General features: G+C 32.3%; 1 protein-coding gene across 4 annotated transcripts in view; it reads left to right on the top strand.

Annotated features, from left to right (window-relative positions):
- LOC125923287 (disintegrin and metalloproteinase domain-containing protein 18-like) overlaps positions 1-12,598 on the top strand; it is a 143,694-nt gene that overhangs the window by 28,750 nt on the left and 102,346 nt on the right. For 3 of the 4 annotated variants that reach the window (XM_049631470.1, XM_049631469.1, XM_049631472.1), the window contains exons 7-10: positions 542-607; positions 6,958-7,029; positions 7,223-7,389; positions 8,411-8,492. In XM_049631470.1, coding sequence (XP_049487427.1) covers positions 542-607; positions 6,958-7,029; positions 7,223-7,389; positions 8,411-8,492 — 387 coding nt within the window. The remainder of the gene's footprint in view (positions 1-541; positions 608-6,957; positions 7,030-7,222; positions 7,390-8,410; positions 8,493-12,598) is intronic. The other variant, XM_049631471.1, reaches the window with a different exon arrangement.

The following is a 12,598-nucleotide window of genomic DNA, read 5'->3' as shown; positions in this document are numbered from 1 at the left end:
AATGGGGCATACAGCTTATGCTCTGAGACTGCAGAATTATTTCTGATATTGCGCACTTTGTTCTTTCCTGTGTACACATATAGTTAATAGTACAAGGAATACTATTTACCCAAATTTATGTGTTGTCAATGAATTCTCAAATATTCCCTATACTGAATGAATGAAAGATTTCTAGTGCACCACAGTTGGTGCTGCCATAGTCTTTAGGAGGACAGTTCGTGAAAAATTTTCAAGTGTGAACTGGTAATGTAGATTTGTCACGAGATGAAGACAACAGAATATATATCTTTATATTCACTTTCTTTCTCATTCAGTATTAATAGAGATAACTTAAACTCTTACATTACTCCAGCAAGCTCACTGGAACTCTCTTAAACCTAGAATACATTTTCAAATGAAATTTTCTGATTTGTAATTAATTTTTATATTTAAGTCCTCATGAAGGTTTTATATGTTGTTATTTTTCCTTATTTACATGTCGGCATTTTCACTTTAACAAATTCAGTACATGTTAACATTCGATAAATCCTTTTTTCTTCAGAAAACAGCTCTTCCAAAACTATTACCCCAATACCTAGAAATTCACATTATAGTGGAAAAAGATTTGGTAAGTCAAACTTTTCCCTCCCCCCACCTCATTCCCTCTTTCTCTCTTTTTCTCTTTCTTTCTTTGAACTTAATGAAAATATTTTATCTTAATTTTGAAGACATATGCAATTTTTAAATTATTGAAAAGTAAAGATATTTTATTTTAGGTGTTACTCAGTTATGATGAAAAATCCAAAATAGCCTAGAGTGCCCCAACCCTAACCCTTTCCCTATCCTAAGTTTAGCCCAGTCTCTCCTTGACCTCACTTTCTAACAGCCTTGATTTTTCCTTACCTGCTGTAACATCTCTCGTTACATTTTTTGAGCATATCAAATATTTAACATCTTACCGATTCACTTATTTTTTCTAACTTTATTGAGGAATAATTAATAGAATTGCATATATTTAAAGTGCAAAATGTGATAATTTGATATACATTGTGGATTCATTACCAAGATGAAGATAATCAACACATCCATTACTTCACATAGTTAACTCGTTTTTCTTCTCTTTGCGTGTGTGTGTGTGTGTGCCCAAGTGTGTGTGGTAATAACACTTACTCTCAGCAACTTTCAAGTATACAATACCATATTATGAACTCTAGTCACCATGCCTGTGCATTAGATCTTCAGAATTTATCCTTTTTTATGACTGAAAGTGTGTTACTCTTTGACCTAGATCTCTCCATTTTCTCCTTCCACCAGCCACAGCAACCACCATTCTATTTTCTTTTCTTTTTTTAATTTTTTTATTTTTACATATAATTGATACAATACAGCTTTTGTCTTTTGCTGGCTTATTTCATTTAGTGTAATGCACTCCATGTTCATCAAGTTGTTGCAAATAGGATATTTCCTTCATTTTTTATGACTAATATTCCATTGCATGTGTGTATATACATATACATATACATATACATATACATATACATATACATATACATGCCACACTTTTTTATTCATTAATCTGTTGATGGGCACTTAGGTAGCTTCCATATCTAGTCTGTTATGAATAGTGCTACATTAAACATGGGAGTACAGATATCTCTTCGATCTTGTTTCTTTAGTATATTTACCCTGAAATGGAATTGCTAGATATGTGGTAGTTTTATTTTTAACTGTTGAAGGAACCATCATACTGTTTTCTATAATGGCTGTACCAATTTGCATTCTCACCAACAGTGTATAAGGGTTTACTTTTCTTCACATCTTTTCCAACATTTGAAATCTCTTGTCTTTTAGATAATAGACATTCTAACAAGTGTATGGTGATATCTCACTGAGGTTTTGATTTGCATTTATTTGCCTGATGATCAGTGATGTTGATCACCTTTTCATGCACCTGTTGATCATGTGTATGTCTTCTTTAGAAAAATATCCATTTGGTAGACAAAATTTCTTTTGAATACCTACCTAAGAGTGAAATTTTTTGTAGCATTAGTATATGTTACCTTTAAGAGATGTTGATTGAATATAGCAATTTGTTTTCCCGCCAACAAAGTATGAAAGATCCAAGATACCCCCCCCCCAAATAAAGGTTCAAGGGTTCCATATCTCCACAAACAATTGGTATTGATAGTTTTTAAATTTTAGCCATTCTGGTGTATGTAAAATGAGATCATATTGTGGTTTTTATTAGCATTTACCTGATGACTAATGAGTTTGAATACATTTGATATTGTTGTAGACTATTTGGATATTCTCTCTTTTTAAAATTTTTTAATGTTTATTTATTTTTGAGAGAGAGAGAGAAAGAGGGACAGAGCAAGAGTGGGAGAGAAGCAGAGAGAGAGGGAAACACAGTCTGAAGCAGGTTCCTGGCTCTGAGCTGTCATCACGGAGCCCAATGCAGGGCTCAAACTCGTGAACAGTGAGATCATGACCTGAGCCCAAGTCGGACGCTCAACTGACTGAGCCACCCAGGTGCCCCTGGATATTCTCTTTAAGAGAAAATATACAAGTGTTTCCCATTTTAATATTTTTATTAATGCTTTGTGGAGTTTTATATATTTTGAATGTGAATCTTTTGTCAGATGGCTATATTGGGGATATCTTCTCCCAATTTGAGGCTTGTTTTTTCTTTCCCTTAGTGGTGTCTTTTGATGGACATATTTTTTAATGATAAAGCATTTAAGTCCAATATATGATTTTTATCATTATTTTATTTTTTCCATTTAAGAAATATTTTCTTACTCCGAGGACACAAATATTTTTACTTTTGTTTTGGAATTTATTTTTCTTTATCTTTTCACATAGAGTTTTATGCTTTCCTCTAATTGATAAAAATGTGTGGTGTGAGGTAAGAGTTAAGGTTTATTTTTTTCATATCCATCAGACAGACATAACCAGCAACGAAATTTAATCAGTGATCAAAAATCTCCTAACATATAAAACTCCAGAGCCAAATGGTTTCCCAGGGGCATTCTACCAAACATTTAAAGAAGAGTTAATATCTATTCTTCTTAAACTGTTTTAAAAAAGTAGAAATGGGAGGAAAACTTCCAAATTCATCCTATGAGGCCAGCATTACCTTGATCCCAAAACCAACAAAGACTATACTAAAAAGAAGAATTATACACCAATATCCCTAATGAACATGGTGAAAAAATTCTCAACATACTAGAAAATGGAAACCAACATTGCATTAAAAGAATCATTAACTACAGTCAAGTAGGATTTATTTCTGGGGTGCAAGGGTGGTTCAGTATTCTTAAATCAATCAACATGATGTACCACATTAATAAAAGAAAGGGTAAGAACCGTATGATTTTGTCAATAGATGAAAAAAAGTCATTTGACAAGGTATGGCATTCATTCTTGACAAAAACCCTCAACAAAGTAATGATAGATGGAACATACCTCAATATTAGAAAGACCATATACAAAACACCCACAGCTAATATAATCCTCAATGTGGAAAAGCTGAGACCCTTTCCCTTAGGAAAAAGTCAAGGATGTCCACTCTCATTACTATGTTAAATAGTAATGAATATCTTAGCTTCAGAAATCAGAAAACAGAAAGAAATAAAAAGTATACAAATCAGCAAGGAAGAAGTCAAACTTTCACTATTTTCAGATGATGTGACACTCTATGTAGAAAACCCACAAGACTCCACCAAAAAATTGCTAGAACTGATACACTATTTCAGTAAAGTCACAGGATACAAAATCAATGTACAGAAATCTGTTGCATCCACACCAATAATGAAGCAGCAGAAAGAGAAATCAAGGAATTGATCCCATTTACAACTGCACCAAAAGCAATAAAATACCTAGGAATAAATCTAACCAAAGATGTAAATGATTTGTACTCTGAAAACTATCGGACACTTATGACAAAAATGGGAAGAGGACACAACGAAATGGAAAAAAATTCCATGCTCATGGATTGGAAGAACAAATATTGTTAAAATGTTTATACTACTTAAAGCAATCTGCACATTTAATGCAATCCCTATCAAAATACCACAAGTGTTTTTCACAGAGCTAGAACAAATAATCCTAAAATTTGTATGGAACCACAAAAGACCATGAAGAGCCAAAGCAATCTTGAAAAAGAAAAAGCAAAGCTGGAGGCATCATAATTCTGGACTTTGAGCTATATTACAAAACTGTAGTGATGCAGACAATATGGTACTGGCACAAAAACAGGTAGTTAGGTCAATGGAATGTAATAGAAGACCCAGAAATGGATCCATAACTATATGGTCAACTTACACTTGAAAAAGCAGGGAAGACTATCCAGTGGACAAAAGAGTCTCTTCAACAAATGGTGTTGGAAAAACTGGACAGCAACATGCAAAAGAATGAAACGGGACTGCTTTCTTACACCATACACAGAAATAAATTCAAAATGGATGACAAACCTAAATGTGAGACAGGAAACTATCAAAATCTTAGAGGAGCATACAGAGACCTACCCCTTTGACATTGGCCATAGCAACTTCTTACTAGATATGTCTCTAGAGGCAAGAGAAACAAAGAACATGAACTACTGGGACTTCAGCAAGATAAAAAGCTTCTGCACAGTGGAAGAAACAATCAACAAAAGTCAATCTATGGGATTGGAGAAGATACTTGCAAATAACATATCTGATAAAGGGTTAGTATCCAAAATATATAAATAACTTATCAAACTGAACACCCCAAAGTCAAATAATCCAGTGAAGAAATGAGCAGAAGACATGAATAGAAACTTTTCCAAAGAGGACATCCAGATGGCTAACAGACACATGAAAAGATGCTCAATATCACTCATCATCAGGGAAATACAAAGCAAAACCACAATGAGATACCACCTCATGGAACAGCTAAATATATTCCGTGATTACTTATGTTTATTCCCTAACATTATTTTCTTATCTTCTGTCTGTTATTTCCTCTCTTTCAGTTTCTTTGGTTTGGATAAGATAATTGATTTTATGCATTTTTTATTTTCTAATGTATTTATGCTTAACAGTCTATCTCTTGTCAAAGAGTTACTATCTAATACAAGGGTTTATGTTTGTTACTAGCAACACAAATTTTGATAAGTCTGACTTCTTTGAACATTTCAGTTTTTCTAAATTATGTCTAAGTCATTTGTGTGTGTGTGTGTGTGTGTGTGTGTGTGTGTGTGAGACCCCTGGGAATTTAAATTGTATTGGTTCAATTCAAAATATTTGGGGATTTTCAAGTTGTATTTTAGTTGCTCATATCAGTTTTATTCCATAGTGGTAAAAAAGCATGATCTGAATGATGTGAAACCTTGGAAATGTGTTGTGACTTCTCTTATGGCCCAGTATATGGTCAGTTTTGTAAATGGTCCACATGCATTTTAAAAAGATTTATTATATTCTACCTTTTTTTTTTAACTTTTATTTATTATTGAGAGACAGAGAGAGTCAGAGCATGAGCATGGGAGGGGCAGAGAGAGAGGGAGACACAGAATCTGAAGCAGGCTCCAGGCTCTGAGCTGTCAGCACAGAGCCCGACGCGGGGCTCTAACCCACAAACTGTGAGGTCATGACCTGAGCTGACTGAGAGATCATGACCTGAGCTGAAGTCAGACGCTTAACCGACTGAGCCACCCAGGCGCCCCTATTCTGCCCTTTTTGAATGGAGTTATGTCTGTATATTAATGAGTCAAACATTTTAACTGTATTGCTCAGACCTTCTAAGTTTACTAAGTTTTTGCTCTCTTTTCCTATCAGTTACTGAGAGAGTTGGGTTAATATCTTGAACTATTATTGTGGGTTTTTTAAATTCTTGTTTTAATTGTGTCCATTTTGTTTTCCATATTTTGATGATGTGTATTATTTCCTACTAATTAAGCATTGATATGCCTTCCTCATATATTGAGAATTTTTACCTTGTGAAATAAACCTTTGGGGCTAGCTCTATCTTCCAAAATGTCATGACATTTAGTATATGAAATTATACCTCTACTCTGATGATCTTGAGTATTCTCATATTGTCATAAATAAGGATTTTTTTATTTGTGTGTTGTATAGGAATACATTTCATATGTATAATACTTCTCTAATGCTGTGTTTTTTCTATTATAAGGAAATTTTTTTTACCAGAATATGTTTAACTTCTAATTCATGAAATGGAAATATATAATTAATTTTACATTATTTCTATATTAATGCTTATAACAAGCACATCCATTTCAATAACTACCAAAATTTTGAGTAAACAAGTTATGCAGAGTTCTAAGATTTGGTAGGAGTCCATTTTTTCAATTTGTACAATTAACAACTTTTGCAGAGGTACTAAGCATTTTCCAAAACATGACTGCAAAGAACACATTAATTAAGTTCTCAAATAAATACAAGTTTATGTCCTCTCAAGAATTTACCATTTCACAGGACAGTTTGTTTCTTTTCTCCTTTCCTTTACATAATTTCATTGTATTCATTATCAAAGTTTTTGAATCCTTTATTCCACATAATGTTTAATTTTTATAATTGTCATTTTTGTTTTTTTGTTCTATAGATATATTTGAGCCTTTTATTTTGTTTATTGATTTGATATTTTTAACCAACCATGTGATGGGAGATTTTGTGTTTCCCTCTGTGTCTAGCTGAAGAAATCCCATTAAACTAAGGAGGAATCTCTGAAGTTATTTTGGGACCTCTTGATGATTTCAATTGTTTCTGCTTGAGAGTTTCTTTAAAATATTAACAAATGAGAATCTATTTTAAAAGCCTATGATTTTTTATTGTTGCTTCTTTTATGATGTCATCATCATTATAGTAGTATGTGTTATATTGTTTGACAAATCCTATGATTTACCTGCCTGTTATGAGCAAGATATATTCACCATCAAAAGAGAAATTATTATCACTCACATTTTAAAAGAATAATTTAAAAATTGTTTTTCAGTATGATTATATGGGATCAGAAATGATGGCTGTAACACAGAAAATTATCCAGATTACTGGCCTTGTCAACACTGTAAGTTTTAAGTTTTTTACATTTATAGTTTTATGAAAAATCATTGAAACCGGTTTCTATTTTACCATGACAAATCAATGACTTAAAAATGTTCAATAATCTAAATAATAAACTGAATATATTCCTTATGTTATATCGTTTTGATTTAATAATTAATGTTATTTTAACAAGTATGCCATAAATCTTATTTTAGATGTTTACTCAGTTCAAATTGACTGTAATGCTGTCCTCCTTGGAATTGTGGTCAGATAAAAACAAAATTTCTACCAACGGGGATGCTGATGATTTATTACAAAGATTTTTTGTATGGAAACGGGACTATCTTATCCTACGGCCCCATGACATAGCATTCTTACTTATGTAAGCACAATGTTCTACATTAAAAAAGAGATATGCATAAATAATATAATTAATTTGATAATTAATGCATTTACTGTGTTCTTCAACTTTCTGTAGGCCTCTGAAAATGTTAAACATTTTCATATATAGCTATTGCCATAGATGTTATAGTATAGTTGAAAAGATGATAAAAATAAAAACAACATAAGTAACATATATCACATATATCACAATATATTTTGGAATATAATTTATATAAAAAGACTTGACTTTCATAACTACAGAATACATTACTTATGTTATGTACATATGTTATACTACATACTTTACTACTATATATGTTTACTAAAGAGTACATGTAAACCTTAGCTTATTAATAATGTTAAAATTGTCACTATTCAGTTAATATTATCTATAATATGTTAATACATTTCATGTCTACTGCTTGACTAAAAAGAATTTTTTTGATAATATTTAATTTAAGAAAATGCTTACATTTAGGACAGACAAAACTTCTTATTCCACAGATTAAAAATCCTTTTTGTTTGGGGTGCCTGGGTGGCTCAGTTGGTTAGACCTCTGACTTTGATTTTGACTCAGGCCATGATCCAGACCCATGTCAGGCTTTGCAATGACAGCATGGGGCTTACTTGGGATTCTCTCTCTCCCCCTTTCTGCTTCTCCTCCATGCGTGCACATGCTCTCTTTCTCTGAAAATAAATAAACTTAAAAAAAATAAAAATATAAAAAAACTTTTTTGACTTTTAGTGATCAAAAGAATGCATGCAGAATAAGGGAAACTGAGGAGAATTCATGATAGTCAAATTATTTCAAGTCTAAGAGGTGATGAGAGAAAATTGCTACTAAAGTGAATCATAATTTTCAATGAGCATTTTGTATAATATTTTAGATATTATCCAGGTCAAAAATTTGTATATTTGAAAATCATTGTAAATTTTATGGAAGATTTAGCTTAATAAATAAAGTAGTAAATTGCTCTGAATAACTATGGTAATAAAAAGTTTATACTATAATGATGTAGTTACAGGAAACATCCTACATATTTGGGAGCAACATTTTCTGGCACAATATGCAATAAAAGCCATAATGCAGATATTGCTATGGTATGTAATCTTTATCCTTCTTTACTATTTTTTTCTAATCTGTATATTGCATTTTATATTATTTAATATAGCTAAATAGTGTATAATAAAAGTAGTGTACAATAAGGCATTTTTCTCTCTATGTGTATTTATTATTTTGTTTGGACAAAAATATTTTAATCTTAGAACATAATATGAACATACATTAAAATACTCATTCACTGAATAGGAATAATGACTATTACGACAGTTATATCAGAATTTCTAAGGATGTAAAACAGTAAGCAAAGTTAAATCCTCCTGTATGTCTACTTTAAATTCAAGAAATAGCAAAAATCATGAATTTGTCCTTGCCATTTTATGTGTTATTATGCTATTGTTACAAAAGTATGGGTCCATTTACTACATGTTGTTCTGCATTGTTCTTATTTTATGAATCATTTCAGAACTATTTTGAACAGCTTTTTAAAAGACATATACATGTTGATTCATATAGCTCCACTTTTCTTTTTAAATTTGTATCTTAATAAGTAATACACATTCACGTGTTACAAATACAAATGATTTTTGGGGCACCTGGGTGGCTCAGTCAGTTGGGCGATCGACTTCAGCTCAGGTTATGATCTCACCATACCCAAGTTCAAGCCCCGCATCAAGCTCTGTGCTGACAGCTTAGAGCCTGGAGCCTGCTTCAGATTCTGTGTCTCCCTCTCTCTCTGCCCTTCCTCCCACTTGTGCTCTCTTTCTCTCAAAAATAAATAAACAATAAAAGTGTTTTTAAAAAATTTAAAAAAACAAGTGATTTTACAGGACTAATACTGAAAAAACGGAATCAGTCCCTTACATAAACTACGCCTGCATTTTTTTTTTAATTTTTCCTCCTGACTTATACTTTTATATTCATCTCCTTGTAAATAAAAGTTTTATTGGAGTATATTACATATAAAGAACATTGCAAAAATCATAAATATGTAGCACAATTAATATTGACCAGGTTAATACATAGCCATAAATATCATGGAGATCAAGAAATAGTGTATTTCACCACTTCATAAGACCCCTATGAATCATATACCTCCTTCCACTTACTATCCATATCAAAGAAAAACACTTTTTGACACTTATCACCATTGGTTAAGTTGGCCTCTTTTTGAGCTTTATGTAAATGAAATAATACACAGTATATTCTTGTATCTGCCAATTATTTGTTCAAAATTATGTCTGTGGAATTTACCCATGCTTATATGTGTAAGAATAATTGATTCATTTTTACTCTATATTTTTAAATAAAATGCCCTTGAAATTTCTTGAGTCTTCAAATTTAGACATCCATTGACTTACTATCAGTGAAGTCAGAATTTAGGATCCTAATTGCTCATAATACTGACTTGCCACCTCTTCCATTCTTCCTCTATAATAATATAGCTTATTAGAATTTTGTTTTATTCTCAGATGAGCCAAATAATGAAATAAAATTAAATTGCCTTCATTGCTTAGCTTTTGTTTCTTCCCAAATTTGTAACTGCATAATATTGCCTTTGCCCAAATTCTTTAATAAAATTAAAAATTGCCTCTACTTTTTTTACATGTTTCAAAAAGTCCTCTTTGGAGCTCTGGGGATGTTTCTTTTTTTCCCCCAATCTCTATTAAACTTCTTGCATAGGGGTTGTTTACAAATTTTCTACCATTTCTCCTTTGGAACGTGTATTCTTTTTTCATGACTTGCTTACTCATTTTAGTAGAATATATGCTCTTATAATTTACTAAAAAATAGATGTGTAGCAAATTGTTTGAGAGTGACATGATTGAAAATACATTTAATTATTTCAAAGATTGGTTAATTTTACTTTCATATATATATATGTGTGTGTGTATATATATATATATATATATATGTTTTTTTTTTATTTTGAGAAAGAGAGAATGAGTGGGGGAGGGGCAGAGAGAGAGGGAGAGAGAGAACCCCAAACAGTTTCCATATTCAGCATGGAGCCTGATGTGGGGCTTGAGCCTATGACCCTGAGATCATGACTTGAACCAAAATCAGTCTGATGCTTACCTGACTGAGCCACCCAGACACCCTATGGTTAATTTTCCTTTTAAAATAATTGTACCTTGGAATTTTAAAGGATTTTTCCTTGTCTTTTACCATTTCTTTAGAAATTTAATGCTATTTTTATTCTCATTCATTTGTGTGTCTTGCTTATTTTATGTATGGAAACATTTAAGACTTTTTAAAATCCTTGTATGTTGTCTTTCATCATCCAATATGCTGGTTATATTAAAGTCCTTTCAATCTGGATACTAATTTACTTCTGATTTGAGAAATTTTACTATATTTTATTTGATCATTTTTTCCCCTTTTCTCTATGGAACTTTGTTAATTATATATTAGAGCATTTTGACTCATTATATAATTTATTTTATCTTATTTAAGTTTGTTCTTTTACTTCTACATTCCCTAATATTTTTTGATATTTATACTTTGGATCAGTCACTCATCTAAGTGTTCTCAGATCCATCTCATGATAATCCTCTGCTCTGATCTATCTCATAGGGTACTACATATATATATTCCCTGGGCTTCTTTGCCTTCATGCTTTTGGGTATATTCAGCAAGTGTGGATGATTAGATGGAGGCAGGGAAATGTCTTAGTATGTCTACATACTGACCCTGCTTGGAGAAATGTCTCAGAACTATTGCTTTCTGTTCTGAAACTCCTCGTCCTTCTGTCATGTGGCTCCTATTGAGTAGCACATGTTTATGGATTCTAAGAATGGATCTTCATTTATACATCCTGTTCTGGTGTTGGTAGCAACATTTTGCTTTTCTAATCTCAGAATTGCCTCATCATCCTCTGTTGGTTTATCAATAATTTATCTGTTATATGTTAACCAGCTGCTTTTTTTCCCCAGTTGCTTTTATAAAATTCTTTCTTCTTGGATCCTATAGTGGCTTTAAAATCGTCTCCTTTTTTTGGTAACCACTAGGCAAGTATAACTGAGAATCATTTACCCAATTAATTGTTCATGTTGCAGAATTACAGACAAGTGGGGGTGGGTACCTGGGTGGCTCAGTCAGGCAAGCATCTTCAGTAAGCTGAGCCGACTTCAGCTCAAGTCATGATCTCACGGTTTGTAAGTTCACGCCCTGCATCAGGCTCTGTGCTGACAGCTCGGAGCTTGGAGCCTGCTTTGGATTCTGTGTGTCCTCTCTCTCTGCCCCTCCCCTGCTTGCAGTCTGTCTGTCTGTCTGTCTGTCTCTCTGTGTGTCTCTCAAAAACAAATAAACATAAGAAAATAATTAGAATAAAGACAAGCAGGGACCAAATCTGTTATTTTATAATTAGCACATTAATTGGAAGGAGACCTTAGACTTGGGATTGTAACAATGGATGAACCCAAGATGAACCTGATCATTTTATTTAAAAAAATTTTTTTAATATATTTTTTAAGTTTATTTATTCTGAGAGAGTGAGAGAGCATGTGCAAGCACACAAAAGAGGCAGAGAGAGGGAGGAAAAAGAACGTCCAGCAGGCTCTGCATTGTCAGCACAGAGCCCCATGAAGGGCTTGATCCCACAAACCTGACCTGAGCCAAACTCAAGAGCTGGATGCTTAACCAACTGAGCCACCCAGATATCCCGAACCTCAGAATTCCTCAGAACAGGAACCCGATCAAAATTTAAAATGACAAATTCTTCTAAGAGTGTTTTGGTCAACTGAAGTAGCTGGTCCACGTCTGTGGTGAGGTGAAACTTCTTACTTCTCTGTGTAAAGATCCTGTAATAATTTCATTTGAATTGGATGCCTTATAATGACACCTGTTCACTCTAAGCTCTATCTTAAGGATTAGCATATTTTATATAAAAAGGAACAAGTACTAAATGTTTCAGACTTTGTAGACCATGTAATCTACATTACAGCTCATTAACTCTGCCACTGTAATGCAAAAGCCAATATAGAAAGTATATAAATTTATGAGCATGGTGGTGTTCCAATAATACTTTATTTATGAATACTGAAATTTAATCTCATATAATTTTAATTTGTCACAAAGTATTATTTTTTATTTTTTTAATTATTTAAAAATATAAAACCATTATTTATTAAAAAAAAATTTTTGT

This window comes from Panthera uncia, chromosome B1, assembly GCF_023721935.1.
Source record: "Panthera uncia isolate 11264 chromosome B1, Puncia_PCG_1.0, whole genome shotgun sequence".
NCBI classification, from domain to species: domain Eukaryota; kingdom Metazoa; phylum Chordata; class Mammalia; order Carnivora; family Felidae; genus Panthera; species Panthera uncia.
The sequence above is the reverse complement of the archived record's forward strand: the minus strand, read 5'-3'. Positions and strand labels throughout refer to the sequence as shown.